The sequence below is a fragment of the Trachypithecus francoisi genome, unplaced genomic scaffold, assembly GCF_009764315.1.
Source record: "Trachypithecus francoisi isolate TF-2019V2 unplaced genomic scaffold, Tfra_2.0 Lachesis_group9, whole genome shotgun sequence".
NCBI lineage: Eukaryota > Metazoa > Chordata > Mammalia > Primates > Cercopithecidae > Trachypithecus > Trachypithecus francoisi.
The window spans coordinates 17,514,579-17,536,370 of NW_022681474.1; the positions used below are offsets into that span (position 1 = coordinate 17,514,579).

Below are 21,792 nucleotides of genomic sequence, written 5' to 3' on the forward strand. Positions count from 1 at the left end.
TTATTCCTATAATCCAATCACCCATCTCAGTATTCCAATCTGGGTTACTTCACCTAGACATGTGGCTTGTGATATATAGAGACAAAGATAAGCTAATATAATAATGATTTCATTGAAGACTATTTTTTAAAGAGCAGATTTAGGTTCACGGCAAAACTGAACGGAAGGTGCAGATATCCCACATACAGCCCAGACTCAATATCCCCTACCAGAGAGGTGCCTTCGCTACAATTGATGAGCATTCACACGGCATTATCACCCAAAGCCCATCATTTACATGTTCAATAATATTTTCATTTTCTTCACGTTGCAAACATAATCTTGTGCTGTAAGAACTCCCACTCTTTGCTGCCCTTCCCCCTCAACTCAGTTAAAAACCCAATGAAATGGAAAAACAATCTTAGATCTGTATTTACATCACGCTCCACCTTCAAAGGTAAGTTGTCCGTGACTTAGGTAAAAGGACTAGTTAAATGAGCTCATCATAGCCGTAACATTCACTGTCTGAAGTGGAGACAAATCTACTACAGGCCAATTATGAGTGGGTATTCCTGAGAGCCTGACACAAATGCATCGTACATGGTAAGAGGCTGGTTCCCTAACCACCATTTCTATAGCAACCCACACACACTCTCATGCTGTGTTTTGGAGAGGCAGTTAAAACTGGATTCTACGATGTAGCTTCCGTCTTAGAATATGCTTTTATTTCTATCATCTCATCAGAACGAGAGTATCCAAATCCTATAATCAGGTTGCCATTAAACAGCAGAAACTTATCAAATACAGGATCCATAAATCTTTATTTATTTATTTATTTTGCCACTTGATGTCCATCACTTTAAATTCAAACCACTGACCTGGTTTGCTTGTGACCATTCCCCAGGGCAACAAGTCAGATGTCAGTCTGACAACCTGTACATCAGACAGCCATCTGCTGCCCCAGTTACAGGATAAAGAAAGGGGAGATGTCTGTAAAATAGAGCTAACATGATCATCTCTTACTGTCCAGAAAGGCTCAGCTAAGAGGTATTTACCATGTCTAACAAAACTTCCTTTGCCAGACATGGGAAGGAAAATTGCTTCTTTCAAAGGTCAAATCGGTCACTGCACAATACATATTCACTTTATTTAATTATTTATTTATTTTTTCTTTGAGACAGAGTCTCACTCTGTCGCCCAAGCTGGAGTGTAATGGTGCAATGCTGGCTCACTGCAACCTCCACCTCTCAGGTTCAAGGGATCTCAGCCTCCAGAGAAGCTGGGATTACAGGCACCCACCACCACACCCGGCTCCAGCTAATTTTTGTATTTTTAGTAGAGATGGGGTTTCACTGTGTTGGCCAGGCTGGTCTCAAACTCTTGACCTCAAGTGATCTGCCCACCTTGGCCTCCCAAAGTGCTGGGATTACAGGTGTGAGCCACTGTGCCTGGCTACAAATTCATTTTATTTCCTTCCTCTCACATACATCTTGACACTAGGGACACAGAGAGCACAATTAGATCATTACATATTCTGCTGATTCTTTAAGGAAAAGAGATCCACTAAATAGACTGCTTCTTTGCTCTACAAATCACAGTATTTTAACAAAATAGCTTTAACAAAACATGCCAATGTGACAAGTCTCGATTCCAGTATGAGTGGAATATCCTTTATCCAAGATGCTTGGGACCAGAAGTGTTTTGGATTTTGGAATATTTGCATGATACTTACCCACTGAACATACTTAATCTGAAAATCCAAAATCTGAAATCCAAAATGCTCCAGTGAGCATTTCCTTTGGGCATGACCTTTGAGTATCATGATGGTCCTTAAAAAGTTTTGGATTTTGGGACATTTCAAACCTTGGATTTTCGGATTTGAGATGCTCAACTTATATATGCAAGTCGTGCTTCTTAAAAAATTTATTTTAGGCTGGGTGTGGCAGCTCATGCCTGTAATCCCAGCACTTTGGGAGGCCGAGGCAGGCAGATCACTTGAGGCCAGGAGTTCAAGGCCAGCCTGGTCAACATGGTGAAACCCCATCTCTACTAAAAATACAAAAATTAGCCTGGTGTGGTGGCACGCGCCTGTAGTCCCAGCTAGTTGGGAGGCTGAGGCAAGAGAATCACTTGAACCCAGGAGGCAGAGATTGCGGTGATCTGAGATCATGCTATTGTACTCCAGCCTGGGTGACAGAGCGAGACTCCATCACACACACACACATATACACAAAATCATTTTTATTGAGGGTCCATATAGCAATTAGACAACTCATGCTGTTGTAACATACTAAACAAATTCAATGTTATTTGTATTCTAAGATGGTGTTAATCTAGTTGATCACCTTCTAATGAATATATAGGTTGAAATATGAAGATGCCAGTTTCAAGAATGGGAAATTATTTGTCTGTTCCAAAAGAAAAAAATTAAAAGACAACTGTGATAAATGGCAGCATCGAAAATTGATCCCACTCTCATGGGGTTTGAAAGGGAGCATCTCTAGGTCTCTCTCCTAACAGTAAACTTTCAATTTCCTGGCGGTCAAGGATTAAAGAGTGTGAGTTAGAGTTAAAACATGGATATACTGATTTAGTGTTAAAACATGATTTTGAGGCAGGGTGGTGGCTCATAGTCATTGTAATCCCAGTGACTTGGGAGGCTGAGTTGGGAGGATCACTTGAGGGCAGGAGTCTGAGACCAGTCTGGGCAACACTGCAAGACCCTGTCTCCACAAAAAAAGAAATTTACGAATTAGCTAGGCATGGTGGTGCACACCTGTCATCCCAGCTATTCAGGAAGCTGAGGTAGGAGGATCTCCTGAACCCAGGAGTTCCAGCTCCGATTGTACCACTGCACTGCAGCCTGGGTGACAGAGCAGGACCCCTTCTTTAAACAAACAAACACACACACACACACACACACAAACAAAAGCCACCATGTGATTGTACCATTTGAACAGAAGTCCCACTGAACCATAAAATAATTTCATTTCTTTACAGAGTTTGAGGTCTGGCCCTACAATGAAGGTGCTGTCACTCTGAGCATCAATTGTCAACCCTGGCAAAATACAGGGGGGCTGTCACCTAACAGGAAATATGGAAGTTATGGCAGTCTGGGCACCCAGTTTGCTCCTGTAGAGTGTGGAATACACTGGCGCTGTAATATCAGAATGGAAAGAACTTTCTTTTGGAAGGCATTTAGACAAGAGGTCACAATTTTTTTTTTTTTTTTCTGTAAGAGGCCAGATAGTAAATATTTTTGGTTTGTGGGGATATAAGTTTCTGTTGCAATGATTCAACCCTGTGTTGTAGTGCAAAAGCACGCACAGACAATATGCCAGCAGACGGGCCTGGCAGGGTTCCAGTGAAACTTTATTTAGGGATGCTTACATATGAATTTCATATAATTTTCATGTGGCATGAGATATTCCTCTTCTTTTGATTCTTTATTTCCCCCATATTTATTGACGTACAGTTGAAACACAAAAATTTTATATACTTAAGCTGTCTGACCTGATGTTTTGATACATACATCAAGCTAATTAATATATCCATCACTTTACAGTTACCATTGTTTTTTCATCTTCTTTCCCTCAGTGGTGAGAACACTTTGAATCTACCCTCTTAGTAAATTTTAAGTATACAATACAGTCCTATTAACAACAGTTAGCAGGCTTTGCCTTAAGTCTCTGGAGCTTAATCATCCTGCAGAACTAAAACTTTGCACCCCTTGATCAACATTCCCCCATTTGATTTTTTTCTTCAATCATTTAAAAATGTAAAAATGATTCTTTGCTTTCAGGCCACAGTTGGCCAAACCCAACTTAGATGAAATATTATTAATAGATTCACAAGTTGCTATCTGTGCTATTTCTGGCTGTTAAACAGTTTGGAATTGGCAATTATTTTGATTTACCTCAACAATAGACAATTTGAAGTATTAAACAATTTGAGGTGATTGATTATCGTAATAATAAATAACAACTAATTATTAAATTGTTTTATGTGCTTAAGATGTGTTGGTACATTCCCCATTTTTTTCCTGATCTAATATCGTCTTTAGAATTTTTTATTTAACTAAAATATTTTAATTTCTACTTAATATTATAATTAAATGTAATAGCAACAAAAGTCTTAGGAAATATGCAGGCTTCTATTGAGTTTAATAAGTGAAAAAACATATGGTTTCTTTGAAATGTCCATCTTATCTTAAAGTTTTCAGAAAACATATTTTAATTCATTTGGTTATTTTTGAATGACTATCCACAAATGTTGGCTTTTTTCTGCATACATGCAATCTGTTACAACCAAGAATTTGGCAGTTACATTTTTCACATAAATGCTAAGTTAAAAAGACCATTTAGGCCGGGCACGTTGGCTCACGCCTACAATCCCAGCCCTTTGGGAGGCTGAAATGGATCACTTGAGGCCAGGAATTTGAGACCAGCCTGGGCAACATGGTGAGAACTTGTCTTTACAGAAAATAAATAATAAAAAAATTAGCCAGGTGTGGTGGTGTGTGCCTGCAGTCCCAGGTACTCAGGGGGCTGGGGTCGGAGGATTGCTTTAGCCTGAGAGGTCGAGGCTGCAGTGATCTGTGACTGCACCACTGCACTCCAGTCTGGCTGACAGTGTAAGACTCCGTCTCAAAAAAAAAAAGGGGGGGGGGAATAGTCGACTACACAATGAAGATTCCCAATGTACCATCATGGGTAGTTTTTCGAGAGAGGAAACAGAGAATGGGCTAACTTCTACTTCAGAGGCTTCCTAACAATGCAATACCTCTGTCTTCACCAATTTCTGTATTGTATTCATTTCCTATTGCTGCTATAAAAAATTACCACAAGTATAGCGTCTTAAAACAGCACAGAATGACTTTCTTATATTCCTGGAGGTCAGAGGTCCAAAACCAGTTTCTCTGGTCTCAAGTCAAGGAGTCCGCAGAGCCGGTTCCTCCTGGAGGCTCAGAAGGGAGAATCCCTTCCTTGCTGATTTTGGCTTCCAGTGGCTGCCTGTATTCCTTGGCTTGGGTCCCCTTCCCGCATTTCCAAAGTTCATGGCTCCGGCCTGCGCTCCCATCATCACTCTGCTGTCTCCTTCTCTGATTCTGGCTCCCCTTGCATCCTACTCATAAGAGCCCTTGTGATGGCCGTGGGCCCAACCAGAAAGTCAATGAGAATCCCCCCATCTCCAGATTCTTCGTCACTTCCACCAAGTCCCTTGACCATATAAGGTAATATCCACAGGGCCCAGAGATGAGGATGCAGAGATCTGTCCATCTGCCATGGACATCAAAAACTTCTTTAAGTAAGTTTGTTATTTGTGAACTGTATATAAAGTCCACCAAGGAAAGCAAGGATGCTGCTTTTATACACCTGTGCCATATCGTTACAGTGCACATGACCCACACAGGAATCCCTAGGGACGGCTTCCTTATATTAGGAGCCCTAACCTCCACATTCAAATACACTCATTAAAAAAGAGAAGGCAAAAATGAGGAGAAAATAAACAGCAGGGATGGAGGCTCCAAGATTAAAAAAAAAATCCAATAGAATGGTCCTCCCTCTAAACAAGAGCTTAAAGCATCATCCTTCTATAACGTGTACGTATACTTATATACATAAAGGTAACTTCTATGTATACAGTCAACTTAAGTACAGATGCTATATCAGAGTATCTTAAATTGCCTTTTAAAGATATCTAAATTGGTTAGACATGGCAGCTCATGCCTGTCATCCCAGGACTGAGGGAAGCAGAGGCGAGTGGATCACTTGAGCCCAGGAGTTCGAGACCAGCCTAGGCAACATAGTGAAACCCCATCTCTACTAAAAAAATACAAAAATTAGCCCAGTGTGGTGGTGGGAGCCTGTAATCCCAACTACTTGGGAGGCTGAAGCACTAGAATCGCTTGAACCTGGGAGGTGGAGGTTGTAGTGAGCTGAGATCTTGCCCACTCATGCCAGCTTGGACGACACAGTGAGACTCCATCTCAAAAAACCCCCCAAAATTAGCTGGGCATGGTGACCACCCTTGTAGTCCCAGCTATTCAGTGGGCTGAGGTGGGAGTATTGCTTCAGCTCTTGAGATCGAGACTGTAGTGAGCTATGATCACACCACTGCACTCTAGCCTGGGTGACAGAGGGAGACCTTGTCTCTGAAAAACAAAAGAAAGCAAAAAAACCCTAAAATTATCCTCATGTGATTCAACCATTCAACAGACATTTTAGTTGGGTATCTACCATTATGCCAGAAACTGTTCTTGATCACAAGCATTCAAAGATAAATAGACTTGGCGAGGGCACAAGGAGTAACTGGTACCCATGTAGACTTGGTGAGGGCACAAGGAGTAACTGGTACCGTGTAGACTTGGTGAGGGCGCAGGGAGTAACTGGTACCCGTGTAGACTTGGTGAGGGCACAGGGAGTAACTGATACCCATGTAGACTTGGCGAGGGCACAAGGAGTAACTGGTACCGTGTAGACTTGGCGAGGGCGCAGGGAGTAACTGGTACCGGCACAGACTCGGTGAGGGTGCAGGGAGTAACTGCCACCCACATACCATGCCGTTCAAGCTGCTAGGACCACTGCAACCTGCACAACGTGCTCAGGATGAGGCCGGGGAGGGGACTGGAAAGGATCGGCTGTGCTTGTGAAAGTGACAAGCTGTCATTTACTTTTGTGATGACTAATTTTGTCTGACAACATGGCTAGGCCACAGTCCCCAGAAATGTGGCCAAATATGTCCGGATGTTACTAGGGAGATACTTGGTTTAGAAGAGATAAACTTTTCAACCAGTTGACTTTTCTTTTTTTTTTCTTTTCTTTTCTTTTTTTGAGATGGTATCTCACTCTGTTGTCCAAGCTGGAGTGCGGGGACGCGATCTCGGCCCACCTCAACCTCCGCATCCCGGCTTTAAGTGATTCTTCTGCCTCAGCCTCTGGAGTAGCTGGGATTATAGGCATGCACCAGCACACCCAGCTAATTTTTTGTATTTTTAGTAGAGATGGGGTTTTACCATATTGGCTAGGCTGGTCTCAAACTCTTGACCTCACGTGATCTGCCTGCCTTGGCCTCCCAAAGTGCTGGTATTACAGGCATGAGCCACAGTGCCCAGCCCAATCAGTTGACTTTGAGTGAAGCAGATGATGCTCCACAGTGAGGGAGGGCCTCATCTCAGCGTACCTGCCAGCCTACCTTGCAATTTTGGACTTGCCAGCCTTCCCAATTGTGAGCCAATTCCTTAAAATCAATCTCTCTCTCCAAATATATATATATATATCTCCTATTGGCTCTGTTTCTTTAGAGAATCCTAATACACTCATTGTAACAACAGTGGGTACTATTATAATTGCCATTTCACAGTGGAAGAAACTAGACCAGAAAGGTTAAGGAACTTGGCCAGGGCCACAGAGCCAGTGGGTGGCAGAGCTGGCATTCCACACCACTGTGCCCCCCAGATTCCCTGCTCTCACCCACACTCTCCACTGCTTCTCAGTGCATTGACCTGGGTGTGCTTGAGCGCCCCCTGGGAGGGCTAATGGGGACAGGCAGAATATACAAGGGGGTGTATATTCCTATCTCTTACAAATGCAAATAGAGGTAAGTAATTTGCCCAACGTGGGACTCAGTTTTATAAGCAGCAGAACCCAGGTTTTCAGGAAACAAAACACAAGCTCTTTCCATTCTCTTGCCCACTTTCTCTGTGTTTTTCTTTATCCATTTTCTTCCTCCCTTTAGAATTCTGACATTCTTCAGAGACTCTTGGTCACACATTCCTCAGGCTACTCCCTCCTGGGGGCCCAGTGTACCTCAGGTCCCCACCATGACCTTGATGCCCCCCAAATTATCAGGCTCGCAGAGAATACACACCATCAATAAAGGGCCCATCTCATTTGGTGCAGGATGTGTGAACAGACAGCATCACAATCCACTTAACAATGTCAAGCTTACTATGGCTGATAAAATCAATGCATTCCACATAAATAATTACAGAGTCTCTATTAATTATTTGGAAAGTAAAAATAAGACCAAACAAAAATTCCCTCCAAAAGCCCAAAAGACGTTTCTTTTCAAATATAATTCCTAGAACTCTGTTTTAACTGATTGAAGGAATTAGGTATCTTTGAAAATATACTGACATCAAAAATCTCCCAATTATCTTCATGCATGGTCTAACAGTTTTAAATTCTGAACTGGGTTATTTGAAAACTGATATTTTCTTTTTTTGAGATAGAGTCTTGCTCTGTCACCCAGGCTGGAGTGCAGTGATGCGATCTCGGCTCATTGCAACCTCTGCCTCCCAGGTTCAAGGGATCCTCTACCTCAGCCTCCCAAGTAGCTGGGACTATGGGCACGCACCACCACACCTGGCTAATTTTTTTGTATTTTTAGTAGAGATGGGGTCTCACCATGTTGGCCAGGATGGTCTCAAACTCCTGACCTCAAGTGATCTGTCTGCCTTGCCTCCCAAAGTGCTGGGATTACAGGTGTGAGCCACCATGCCCGGCAGAAAATTGATATTTTCAAGCTTGACTTTCAGGGCACTAGGAAGCAAAGGAGGATAAGAGCCCCCATGCTGCCAAGACCCTCGGCCCAAGCACATGCTCCTGGGCTGGTATCATGAGTGGAAACCAATACAACTGTCTGGAGGGAAATTTGGAAATACGTTATAAAAGTTTTAGAATTTTGTACATTTTGTAACTCAGCAATTCTTCTAAAAAGTCATCCTAAGGAAATAATGAAAGCTGTGCATGAAGATTTAGCTACAAAGATATTTTCTACAACACTGGTTAGAATAATAACTTTTTTTTTCTTTTTTTCTTTTAGATGGAGTTTTGGTCTTGTTGCCCACGCTGGAGCGCAATGGCACAATCTTCGCACACCGCAACCTCCGCCTCCTGGGTTCAAGTGATTTTCCTGCCTCAGCCTCCCAAGTAGCTGGGACTACAGGCGTGAGCCACCACGCCCAGCCAATTTTTGTATTTTCAGTAGAGATGGGGTTTCACCATCTTGGTCAGGCTGGTCTCGAACTCCTGACCTCATGATCCACCCACATCAGCCTCCCAAAGTGCTGGGATTACAGGTGTGAGTCACCGTGCCCGGCCAATAACATTTTTTCTAATTGCAGGGGATTGATGAACCAAAGTGAAGTATGATATATCCATAGGATGGAATACTATGGACTTACGAAAATTGATATGGCAGAATAATGATGCTATGGAAAGATGTTCATGCTGTACAATTGTATTTTTATATATGTATTATTGAGCGAGTGAGTGAGTGAGTGGTCTCGCTCTGTTGCCGAGGAGGTGCAGCGGCCTGATCATAGCATCACGACTCACTGTGACTTTGAATTCCTGGGCTCAGGCAATCCTCCTGCCTCAGCCTCCCAAAGTGTTGGAATTTCAGGTGGGAGCCACTGCATCCAAACAGTACCCAGCACATGATCTCATTTCTGCTAAATATGCTTTGTAGAAGGCAACCTCTCAGACAGCCAGCCCCAAGTGACCCCTACTTCCTAGTATTCATCCCCCTGTATAGTCTACTCTCAGTGCTGGTCTATACCACTGTGGGTCTGTGTGACCAACAGCCTATGGAAAGAAATGATGGTATGCTGCTTTTGAGATTAGGTTACAAAAGACTATGACCTCATTCTGGGCACTTGGCCTTTTAAATGACTATATCTGTATGTATGTATGTATGTATGTATGTATGTATTTTTGAGACAGAGTCTTGCTCTGTAACCCAGGCTGGAGTGAAGTGGTGTGATCTTGGCTCACTGCAGCCTCTGCCTCCTGGGTTCAATTGATTCTTCTGCCTCAGCCTCCCTCCTGAGAAGCTGGGATTACAGGTACCCGCTGCCATACCTGGCTCTGCAGCATTTTGTATTTTTAGTAGAGATGGGGTTTTGCCATGTTGGCCAGGCTGGTCTTAGACTCCTGGCCTCAAGTGATCCACCCGCCTCAGTCTCCCAAAGTGCTGGGATTACAGGTGTGATCCACTACACCCGGCCTACTATGTCATTTTTATTTACTCTTGGATCATTTGCTCAGGGGAAAGCAACTGCCGTGTAGTCAGCAGCTCTATGGAGGGGCTCGCGTGGTAAGGAGGTAAGGCCTCTGGTCAACAGCCGGCAAGGAAGTGAGGCCTGCCTTCAGCCGTGTGAGTCACACTCACTAGTCCCAGCTGAACCTCGCTGGAGATGACCACAGCCTTGAGTCACAGCTTGACAGCGGCCTTGTAAGAGACTCTGAGCCCTACCACCCAGCTCAGCAGTACCTGGATTCCTGACCCCCAGGAACTCTGAGGTACTGGAGCTCACTGTTGTTTTAAGTGGCGAACTTTTAGGGTGGTATGTGACACAGCAGTTGATAACTAATACCTACGTGCACTGTGAAAGCCCTAGAAGGACAGAATTCAAGGTATATTAGTGGTTTTCTCTAGGTGGTAAGACTTATGGGTACTTTTTATTTTCTTTGTTTTGTACAGTTTTGGCAAATGTTTGTCCTTTTTCAGAAACCAGGAAAAAAAAATACCATATATGACCAAGAGCAACCATATGACCTTCTGATGAATAAAAGGATGAAGATTAGGAGAGCCAGTTTTAGCTCTAATAACGTTTACAGATTCTTTATGAGTAAATTAGGTTAAATGTACAAAACAAAAACAAATAAGAAAACAAACAAAAAATTAGTTCCCGAGAGAGGGCCTGAATGGCAAGGGAAGGGTGCCATCCCCATGAGAACACACAATGCAATGTGAGCAGCAGCATTCACTGACTTCAAGGAAAGGAGACTTCCATGAGCTTCTTAGAAGGAAAACCAAACAGTAACGAAGCCATCTGGTAGCCGATCGTCGGCACAGAACTCTTGCTTACCCAGCTTCTGGTCAAACCGCCACGCCGCGACATAGGCATTGTGCCTCAGGTTGCTCTGAGTGGCCAGGGGCACAGTGACATAGATGGGACCATCCACCAGCACCGGCGTTCCATTACTGCTCAGCAAGTGGACACTGACGGCTGTGACTGGGGTCAGGTCATGCCTGGTGCTGTTTCCTAGAAGGAAGAAACATTTTCCATCATTTGCATGCAAAGTACCCACGTGGGCTGTGGAAACCTTTGCAAAAAAATAGTCGCAGCTACCACTGACCGAGTACAGCACCACCTATGTGCCAGGGACCGCATTAAGCACTTTACATACATAATCCTCACCACAACCCAGTTAGGCAGGTAAAATCATCACTTTACACATAAAGAAACAGGCTCAGAGAGAGTAGTAATGGTAGGTGACCTAAGGGCATACACTCAGTAGGGGCTGAGCTGGAAACTAGGCTCAGGTTTGTTTGTTTGTTTGTTTGTTTTTGAGATGAAGTCTCGTTCTGTCGCCCAGGCTGGAGTGTAATGGCACAATCTCAACTCACTGTAACCTCCACCTCCTGGGTTCAAGCAATCCTCCTGCCTCAGCCTCCCAAGTAGCTGGGATTACAGGCGTCTGCCACCCTGATGGATAATTTTTGTATTTTTAGTAAAGATGGGGTTTTGCCATATTGACCAGGCTGGTCTTGAACTCCTGACCTCAGGTGATCCGCCCGCCTTGGCAATCACAGGCCTGTGCTGGGATTACAGACGTGACCCACTGTGCCTGGCCAGGTTTGCTATTTTTCATTACTGTGTTTTGCTTTCAAAAATGATCTCAAAAGACAAGGTTTTTTCTATAACGTGAGACAAAGGTGTAGGTGGAAATCGCCGGAAGTAACTTTTACACAAAGCGAGCCCCAGGCACATGTTAATTACTTGGCAGATAACTTCAATAAAACCAAATGTTTTAGAGTAGAGGCTGCTTTTTTTTAATATAGCAAATTTCTTCAAAGATTCCTTCAAAAATACTAACTTCTGCTAAAAAGTATGCTACTGAGGACTGGACTTGAAATATTTATGAGTTATTTTAGTTGCCATTGTTATTTTGGTCTGTTTAAAAAGACCTCAATACACCAATTATTCTCCATTAAAGGCCTTTGGTCCAGGCCAAAGCATTAATGACTGCCTACAGATAAATGAGAGAATGCTTATGAGACTGATATATTTATGCACTCAAGCAATCCATTTTACATTTTCCTCTAGTGAAATACAATATCCCACAAAATATGTTCTGTCATAATTTTACATCTTTCTTTGAGCAGAATAACAAAAGACACAGTGATAAAAAATTTAAGCTGCATTAGAATATAATCTATAGGACTTTTTATTCAGTTACTTATATACTTACCTATCTACCAACCTGAGCTAATGTAAACCTCCAATCTGGTCTACATTTAAACATTTAAAGCAAACCTAGTGAATTTTAGAGTCTCAGCAACAAATTACAGCTAAATCCTTCATACAGCAATTTCTTTTTTTTTTTTTTTTTTTTTTTTTTTTTTTGTTGAGACGGAGTCTCGCTCTGTCACCCAGGCTGTAGTGCAGTGGCCCGATCTCAGCTCACTGCAAGCTCCGCCTCCCGGGTTTACGCCATTCTCCTGCCTCAGCCTCCCAAGTAGCTGGGACTACAGGCGCCCGCCACCTCGCCCGGCTAGTTTTTTTTTTTTTTTAGTAGAGACGGGGTTTCACCGTGTTAGCCAGGATGGTCTCGATCTCCTGACCTCGTGATCCGCCCGTCTCGGCCTCCCAAAGTGCTGGGATTACAGGCTTGAGCCACCGCGCCCGGCCCATACAGCAATTTCTACACAGCTAATGCCACTCTACCTTTTATCATTCATACCCATCTCTGTTTTTTAATGAAGGCAAAGGTGTGGGAATGGAGATTTCATGGAAAGATCCAAGTTGGAATCAGAGATCCAAGTTTTGAAATCTTTTAGTCTGGTTATGTCATTTTACGGTAAAAAAACCACCAACAAAACTCAGAATTTACCATGTTTGTGGTCCAAAGATTTTGTGTCTTGAAACATAAATGTGCCAGAGGATCAAAGTTGATACAGAAGCAAAGCCAGGTCTACAGTTCATCACTCTAGGTTCTGTTAGGCCCTCTTGAGAAGATGGAACTTACAACTACAGAAACGCTGGCCAGGCGCGGTGGCGCATGACTGTAATCCTGGCACTTTGGGAGGCCGAGGCGGGTTGCTTGAGCCCAGGATTTCAAGAACAGCTTGGGCAACATAGTGAAACCCCGTTTCTACAAAAAATACAAAAAATTAGCTGGGCATGGTGGTGCATGCCTACAGTTCCAGCTACTGAGGGAGCTGAGGCTGAAGTGGGAAGATCACTTAAGCCTGGGAAGTGAAGGCTGCAGTGAGCTATGATCACACCACTGCAATCCAGCCTCGGTGACAGAGTGAGACCCTGTCTCAAAACAAAACAAAACCACACACAAAAAAAGAGAAACTACAGAGACATTAAATAACTTACTAGACAGTATAAACAACTGAGAGAAAATGTTTTCCATCAGGGAGTGCTGTTTTCTTTCATTAAACTCTAGGCAGGATGTCCAAGTAGGCAGGTAGCAGGTAGCAGGTAGCAGGTAGCAGGTAGCAGGTAGGTGGAGGAGAAAAGCCCTAGAAATGGTGTCACCATTCTCCTCCCTCGTCACCTTTCAACTATCCCTTCCTGCACATTCCCAGTTCAGGAAGAAGGAGTCCCAGTACCAGATCTGCCACTCACTGCCTATGTCACCTCCAAAAGTGACTTTGTTCCTCTGGGGTCTGTTTTTCTTACCTTCAAAACTAAGGAGGGTAGACTAGATGCCTTCCTGCATCTATGGAAGTAAGTATACTCAGCCTGAAACATTCAGAAGTAATATAGCACTGCAGAAATGAGCATATTAATGGACAGCAATGTGCATTAGGTTCATGGAATTTCATGTCCCTTTAATGTCCTCTAGCTGTCTTAAGATATTGTGGGGAATTAGATCTGCTTTCTTGAGGCCTCCTTCCTTCCTCAGGGCTCCATTAAATGCCTGCTTCTCTGTGCCTTCCGAATGACTCTCCCTCTATGCACCCATGTTGTTTATTCTGCAACTTTTTTTTTTTTTTTTTTGAGACAAAGTCTCGCTCTGTCACCCAGGGTGGAGTGCGGTGGTGCAATCTTGGCTCATTGCAGCCTCCGCCTTTTCAGTTCAAGCAATTTTCCTGCTTCAGCCTCCTGAGTAGCTGGGACTATAGGCACACGCCACCATGCCTGGCTAATTTTTTTTTTTTCTTTTTTTGTATTTTTAGTAGAGATGAGGTTGGTTAGGCTGGTCTTGAACCCCTGACCTCAAGTGATCCACCCACCTCGGCCTCCCAAAATGCTGGGATTACAGGCGTGAGCCATCGCGCCCAGCTGATTCTGCAACAATTCACATTTGGAAGGGCTGAACTATTTTCCTTCTCTTTGTTACGAACCTCCAATTTTACACAGAATACTGAGTTCTATATAGAAAGTGGCTTTCCTTCCTGTTCCATCTGGATGTTGCCTGGCTCCCTTTAAGTCTGCATAAAGACAAGCAGGTGTCAGGCAAATGCAGCAGAATCGTGTTGCGGGGCGGAATACCACTGGCCCAAGCGAGCAGAGGAGCTGTATCACCTTGGGTCATCCACCTGGTCACTTGTCACGTGACAGGTTCTGTTCAGCTGACAGTTAAGGTTCTGTTGGGCTCTGTATGCTACCAACGTTGTGGAATTGCAGGAAAAGTCTGCACTTGTCATTTTATTGACTCCTCTCTGTCTTCCTGGAGTTATTAGTGAAAGCAATTTTTGTAAAACCCCTTGGGAACACCACGGAACATTCTGTGCTTTCTCAGCAGCCGGGGGAAGAGTGCGATGCTCTCTGGTGAGAGGAGGGGGCCCCCAGGAGCTACAAAGAGAAGATGCTTTTCCACTTACAACTCTCGATCCACCCTCTAAACTAAACACCACACCCTTCATGGTACCCCCAGAAAACAGCCTTTCGGAGCCTTTTCCAGTCTCTTCCGCAGCCTCTCTGTTTCTATCCACCTTCACTGAACTCTGGTTATGACTCTAGTCATTTCCTGGATCTTCAGGAGATGAACTCGTGTCATCTCCCAAAGACACATCTGGTCCAGGCGCGCTCTCTTTAGGCTGTGAGCTCTTAGATGCCTTTAGTAAAACAGGAGGTAAATGACTGTGGGCAAAAGACAAGCTGTGGGCAAACTGACCCCGGGGGCCGGCATGGAGCTGGTGAGTTACTGAGGTGCCTGTGCTCAAGGGAGCCCACGTTCCAAGTCCTCGAGGGTGCGCGTGAATTCACTATGGGTGGATGCCTTCACTGCTAGGTCTCCGAGAAAGCCTAGTCATTTCTGGGTCAAGTCATTCATTCCTTCCATGGAAGAGAAGTTTCTTTTTTTTTTTTTTTTTTGAGACGGAGTCTCGCTCTGTCACCCAGGCTGGAGTGCAGTGGCCGGATCTCAGCTCACTGCAAGCTCCGCCTGCCGGGTTTACGCCATTCTCCTGCCTCAGCCTCCCGAGTAGCTGGGACTACAGGTGACCGCCACCTCGCCCGGCTAATTTTTTTTATTTTTTTAGTAGAGACGGGGTTTCACCGGGTTAGCCAGGATGGTCTCGATCTCCTGACCTCGTGATCCGCCCGTCTCGGCCTCCCAAAGTGCTGGGATTACAGGCTTGAGCCACCGCGCCTGGCCATGAAGTTTCATGTCACCTTGCAAAGCCCTCTCTCTTCCCTCTGAAATCACGGAATGATTTTAAAGTAAAACAAACTCCTCTAAAATCAATAGTTCTGTCTTTGTGTTCTTTTTCCTCCATTTTCTCAGATTCAAGAGCTACTGGAAGTGGGACACAGAAAAAAATTAATGAGTCCCGAGCACAGAGGCTGTCCCTCCAAGTTAGTGTTTTGTGGATCGTGCACCATTTTGTCCAGGAGGCTGGTAGCTGGTTATGATATTTTAAACCTTTGTTTTTGTTTTTTTTTTTTGAGACAGAGTCTAGATCTGTTGCCCAGGCTGGAGTGCAGTGGCACGATCTCAGCTCACTGCAACCTCTACCTCCCAGGTTCAAGCAATTCTCCTGCCTCAGCTTTCCGAGTAGCTGGGACTACAGGCACCTGCCACCACGCCCAGCTAATTTTTGTATTTTTAGCAGACGCAGCATTTCATCATGTTGGCCAGGCTGGTCTCAAACTCCTGATCTCAAATGACCCATCCACCTTGGCCTCCCAAAATGCTGGGATTACAGGCATGAGCCACCGCACCCAGCCTTAAACCACTTCTTCATACTCCCCAAAACAAGACTTTTCTCCCAGACTGGCACATTTCAAGTCATAGTCAACATTTTTTTCCTAATAATGTTTACTTAAGATGACAGCTATGCCATCTTTCTGATGACAAAGTACTGACATATTTGCTGACATGTTAATCACATCCTCATCAGCACACAAAAATTAAAGGAGAAACATTCTGGAAAACAGAGGGAAGAAAAATGAGTAACAAATCACCAGGTTGCCTTTACGTCTAACCAGAAACTTATTAACATGCTACAAAATGGATCAAATATTTCAGGTTTAAAAGCTTTTTCAGAATAATCAGTTTATGTAAAGTACTGGAAAATTAAGTGAAATTCAATCCAAGTATCCCTGGGAAATGCAGTAAGTTACTTACCTGGCAGAATGGAACTCAGAACAGCCTTTGATTTAAAATTTTAATGCTGTGATTAGTCTCAAGTGTCATGGAAAGGAAAGCAGGGTAGACAAGAAAATAATTCAGGACTCCAGAATCCTGACACCTCTTCCATCAGGAGGACTGGGGACCATTCCAGTGCGAAGGGGTCCAGAGAATGGTGCAGTTGGACATAATCAGAGGTGGAAGGTACCTGTCAAGGGTCTTTCTTCGATAAGGAATTATCACCTATTTTCTGGTGGACAGCTTTTAGTTTCTCTGATCTTTTAGCTGTGGCACACCAGAAGAGTGATACTGACCCAGCTGACTTACAGACCTGCCAGGAGAGGGTGGATTCCAAAGCAAATTCAAAGCCTGGCCACTCTATGCCCAGTTGAGGGCAGAGAGAGCAAGTGCAGAGAAAGAAGCGACGTGGGAAAGAGCTGGGTGGGCATAGACGGCAGAGGGCGGAGGCTCCCATCCTAAGTGGTCCCCATGCTGGTGGGGCACGGAGCCAAGGTATGCCTGTCTCTGAGTTGGACCAAGCGCCCCCTCTTCCCCTCCTGGCTGCAGCTTGGGTGGGTGGGGTGGTGTGTCTCTACCAGCCCCACCCACCCACAGGCTACCCTCTCAAATGGGGGCTTGTGGGATGAGGCAGAGGGCAGCTAGGCCAAAACCCTTAACTCTGATCTTATACTTAAAAAAAAAAATTGCAATTTCAATGACAAGAATTTCTCTGAATTGAATATACTTAGTCCACCAAAGGAGAGCTCAGAAAAGGTGCTTAAGGCAATTGGTAACAGCAGAAAAGCTCAAGGAGACCAACGCGCTAACATGTAATTCTGCAGGGCTTGCACCGATGGAACACAGTTTCAATGCACTTGAACTTGTACCAAGAATTCCCCTTCCGCAACTTTAGTGCCTTACTCCCACGTAGTGCTGAAACTTCCAATCATACCTAAAATCCACATGTAAAGACGGAAACACAGAAACTCCCACTGAAAAGAGAAAAGACTCCAATTACCTGTTCCATTTCCGTCTAATCCTCGCAAATAAGGAAAACTGTCCACCTCCGAGGCGGAGCTGGCGGCTGTGAGAAACGCGGTCAGGTCACTGTAGCTGGTGTTCTCAGGCAACCTCAGAGCCCTTCTCTGGAAATGAACGCGAGGCTGTGGCCGGGCACCTGCAGAGATTAACCTCTGAGTTACCTCCCCCAGGAGCAGTTTCTGTTTTTAGAAAATGCAAAACCAGGAAGTGCCTCTCTAAGGTTTCAGCACGCCTCCCCCACCCTGCTCCCTCTCACAAGGCCTCCCTTCCCCCATTCATGCAGGACGCAGAGATGTGACAACATGCTATTATGGGGAGAGAAATAATAGCCCATTGTCACATTTGTTTTGACACAGGATGTTATTTAGGTTTTTAACAAAAAGCTTTTTCCAAGTTCTATGTGCAAGCAGTCTTGTCACTGCTCAGCATTTGCCTGTGGATCTGGGTAGCATTTGGGGAAAGTCCATGTAAATGAAACAAGTGGATGACAATTAATCTCTTTACGCAAACACTGTAAGAGATACTCTTTGATACTGCTGCAAACCCATCTTTAATCTCCCTGGAAAAATCTGGTTTAACGCCATGAACCAAATTGAAGGAGGGCAAGGGAATGCACTGTGCAACCTTGAAAAGAACTGCACACAATACCCCAGCAGCGATTAATCTTCTCTTTCTGTGGGAGCTACCATTCGTCATCACTCGGTCTATTCTGGAGGCGTGCTTCCTACTTGTGATGGATTATGTCACAGAATTTATGATGAGACTTTTGAAATGATGCAAAATGATGCTTCTTCACCAAACTCAACTCTTTCGTGTAGGAGGACGGGTTGGGCCGACAGGCCCTAGACTGTTGTGTTGTGCCATCATCTGCAGCTTAACTTTGCTCCAAATTTTCTTTCTGAGACGGAGTTTTGCTCTTGTCGCCCAGGCTGGAGTGCAGTGGTGTGATTTCAACTCACTGCAACGTCTGCCTCCCGTTCAAGCGACTCCCCTGCCTTAGCCTCCCAAGTAGCTGGGATACAGGCACCCGCCACCACACCCAGCTAATTTTTATATTTTTAGTAGAGGCGGGGTTTCACCATGTTGGCCAGGCTGGTCTCGAACTCCTGACCTCATGTGATCCACCCACCTCAGCCTCCCAAAGTGTTGGGATTACAGGCGTGAGCCACCGCGGCCAGCCCAGATGTTGTTTTGATCATAAAACCTGAACTTGTTTTTACCTAATGCTGCGGTAATATTCGCAAGACGTAAAGGTGCTAGGTAATTTTGTGCAAACCTGCCAAAGCATTGTTAAGAGAAAAACTGTAGATCCAACCCCAGGCTTGAGGCAGACCACATTCCACCTGTGCTCTGCTGGGGGTTCCTCTTCCTGGCCCCCTGCTATCCTGCTTCAACAGCCCTATCCAGAGCCGGTGGGCTTTATCCCCACTCCAGGGTTCCTTTTAACTCTGGATCAAAGAACTTGTAAGGAGTAAATAAGCCTATCTAGACGTGTTCTAGAATAAGGGAGTTTTAGAGCTCCAAGAATCCACTAGTCCAAGTCTCTCTTAAAGGTGAGGCCACTGAGACCCAAAGGAATTCCACAGACTTACGTCTGGGGCAGCCTGTCTTGGCTACATACTGCCTAACTGGAAGGGAGTCACAATGCTCCCTCTTCCTTCTAAAAACTACCAGCTAGACTTCTCCAGGGGCTGGTTCTCCACTCTGTGAAGTCCAGGCCCAGGTTTAGAGCCCAGCGAGCAGGTGCCCAAAATCATGGGCGTCCTATCTAACTCCTGTCATCTCTGCTGAAACTAAACAGACACAGACATTGGTTTAGCTCCAGACCATCAATTCCCTTTCTTTATCCCTAAAACAAACCCACAGCGACACACCAGCCTCTGGGGATCTGTGTATTTTAACATTATTCTATTCTTCTTAGTCTGGTCTTACTTTCCCTCGATGTTATAGAATACTCATGTCTTACTCCTGCCACCTCCTTGGTCTGCGGAGAGTTCAAACTCCTCAGGCACCCCACAAGTGCTGTGTGTCCTGACAGGGGCAGTCTGTTTCTGGTCCATTCTCCCCCTTGCCCACACACGGCACACAGCTTGCTTTTCTTCTCCCTTTCCACGCTGCCCTCCGGGATGGAAGGTCAAAGCCAGCATTCTTTCTCAACTCCTCATTCCGGATGATATAACAACATTCATTGCTTTGGCATTTTTTTCAGTGATCAGGAAATATACATTCTCTACTGGTTTTGAGGCTAAACAATGCTGCTGACAGCATTCAGTGAACAAGCCCCTGTTAGAGGCCTGGGTCTCCCACCGTGGAAAAGTAAAGCACTCTGCTAATAGGAAGAGAAGAAGAACGGTGAGTCTACATGCAATGGAGCAAAGAGAGGGTCCTGGCAGAGGCAGAAGCTGGGCTGGTGCCCCCAGAACAGGGAGGGAGAAGTGCACCCCTCCAGGCCTTAGGAGGAGCCCCTGTGAGATGGGCTGGCAGAGACCCGTGTGAGGGTAATGGGGCACAGAAACCTCCTCCGACTGGACTGAGGGTTGCTGAAAGACAAGGGGAGCCTGGGAATGGGCCCAGGATACACATCCTAGCCAGGACTTACGCAGACTGACCCGGGACCCAGAGAACCAGAAACCCAGGCTGCTCTCCCCAGCTCTCAGGGCCCTGGTGTCTCACCCCGATCCTCTCCTTTTCGTGTCTTCTTGAGCAGATCAAGTGTTACATGCATTTGGGTGGGAAACACATCTCTCTCCCTTCCTGGCCTCTGCTCCGCCTCTCTCCCGACTTGTGCAGGAGAATTTGGTCCCTGGCCAGACATCCAGGGTCTATCTGCTGGGGCTGGGGGCTGGGGTATGTAGCAGGCTATGCTGGGGCAGATCCTCACGGAAAGGATACGGCCGGCACAGCCTGGGACTGGCACAACATGGGTGCCATCCACGAGGGGCCAAATATCCCACCACAAAGCACAGGCGACACCTATGGTGACGAAAATGACAGAAGCAGCAGGTGAGGAATTTAAGGGTGCAAGCTATGCTAAGCCACGGCACAAATAAAATCGAAGAGGGTATGCATGGGGTTGGGGGAGCAGTTACATGCTTAAGCCTGCCTTCGTGTACTAAAGCTGCTAAATAGTTCTATACTTCAGAAAGGAATATGATTGGGTGGGCGTGGCAGGGCAGGCAGTGGATAAGCCTGTAGGGCTCCATCCCCATCCCCAATATACTCAGACTCTGGTTTCCCGAAAATACAGGGGTCCCTGCTTCCTCCCGCTGCATTTCTTTCTTTTTTCTTTTCTTTTTTTTTTTGAGATGTTGTCTCGCTCTGTTGCCCAGGCTGTAGTGCAGTGGCACAATCTCAACTCACTGCAACCTCTGCCTCCTGGGTTCAAACAATTCTCCTGCCTCAGCCTCCTGAGTAGCTGGGATTACAGGTGCCCACCACCATACCTGGCTAATTTTTGTATTTTTAGTAGAGACGGGGTTTCACCATGTTGACCAGGCTGGTCTTGAACTCCTGACCTCAGGTGATCTGCCCGCCTCAGCCTTCCAACTCTCTGGATTTCAAAATCTGTTCTTTCCTCTTCTCTTCTGCCCCTAACCACCTCCAAGGTCAATCCAAGCCTCTAATTTAACTTTTGCTTATTCATTGCAAGACTTGGCTCAACCAACTGTTTTTGCCTTTGTCAGCAATCTCTTTCTCTATAGGCTTTTCCTCCTCAACCAACAAAAATACTCCAGTCTAGAACAATAACAAGCAAACATCACTTTAACTCTGTTATCCCCATAAGCGAATGCCTTCTGTCCTTCCATCAAGCTCCATTGATGTGGCTTCTACCCACAATGCATGCTGCCCTTGGAGACATCGACTGTATGATCTGCAAACCCCATGACCACAGCTCAGCCTCCATCCTCGTCGACCTCTTCACAATGGTTGACACTGTTTGACACTCCTGCCCACAATCCCCTTCCTCCTTGGGATTCATGGTGCTGCACTCTGGTTCTCTCCAGTGTCTGCCTGCTGTTTCCTTTACAAGTCCTTCCTTTCTCATCCTACCTCTGGATGAAACAGCTCCCAGAGGGATACCACCCATTGCCTCTGCCATTTCTGTGCTTTGCTCACTCCCTGTGGGTTCCCTTTCACTGCTACTGCCTTGGCTGGTACCACTCCCTCT

General features: G+C 45.3%; 1 protein-coding gene across 1 annotated transcript in view; it reads right to left on the reverse strand.

Annotated features, from left to right (window-relative positions):
- FAM171A1 (family with sequence similarity 171 member A1) overlaps positions 1 to 21,792 on the reverse strand; it is a 147,800-nt gene that overhangs the window by 23,341 nt on the left and 102,667 nt on the right. The window contains exons 4-5 of the mRNA XM_033208664.1: positions 17,602 to 17,760; positions 10,856 to 11,032 (exon numbers count right to left, since the gene is read on the reverse strand). Of these exons, the coding sequence (XP_033064555.1) occupies positions 10,856 to 11,032; positions 17,602 to 17,760 (336 nt within the window). The remainder of the gene's footprint in view (positions 1 to 10,855; positions 11,033 to 17,601; positions 17,761 to 21,792) is intronic.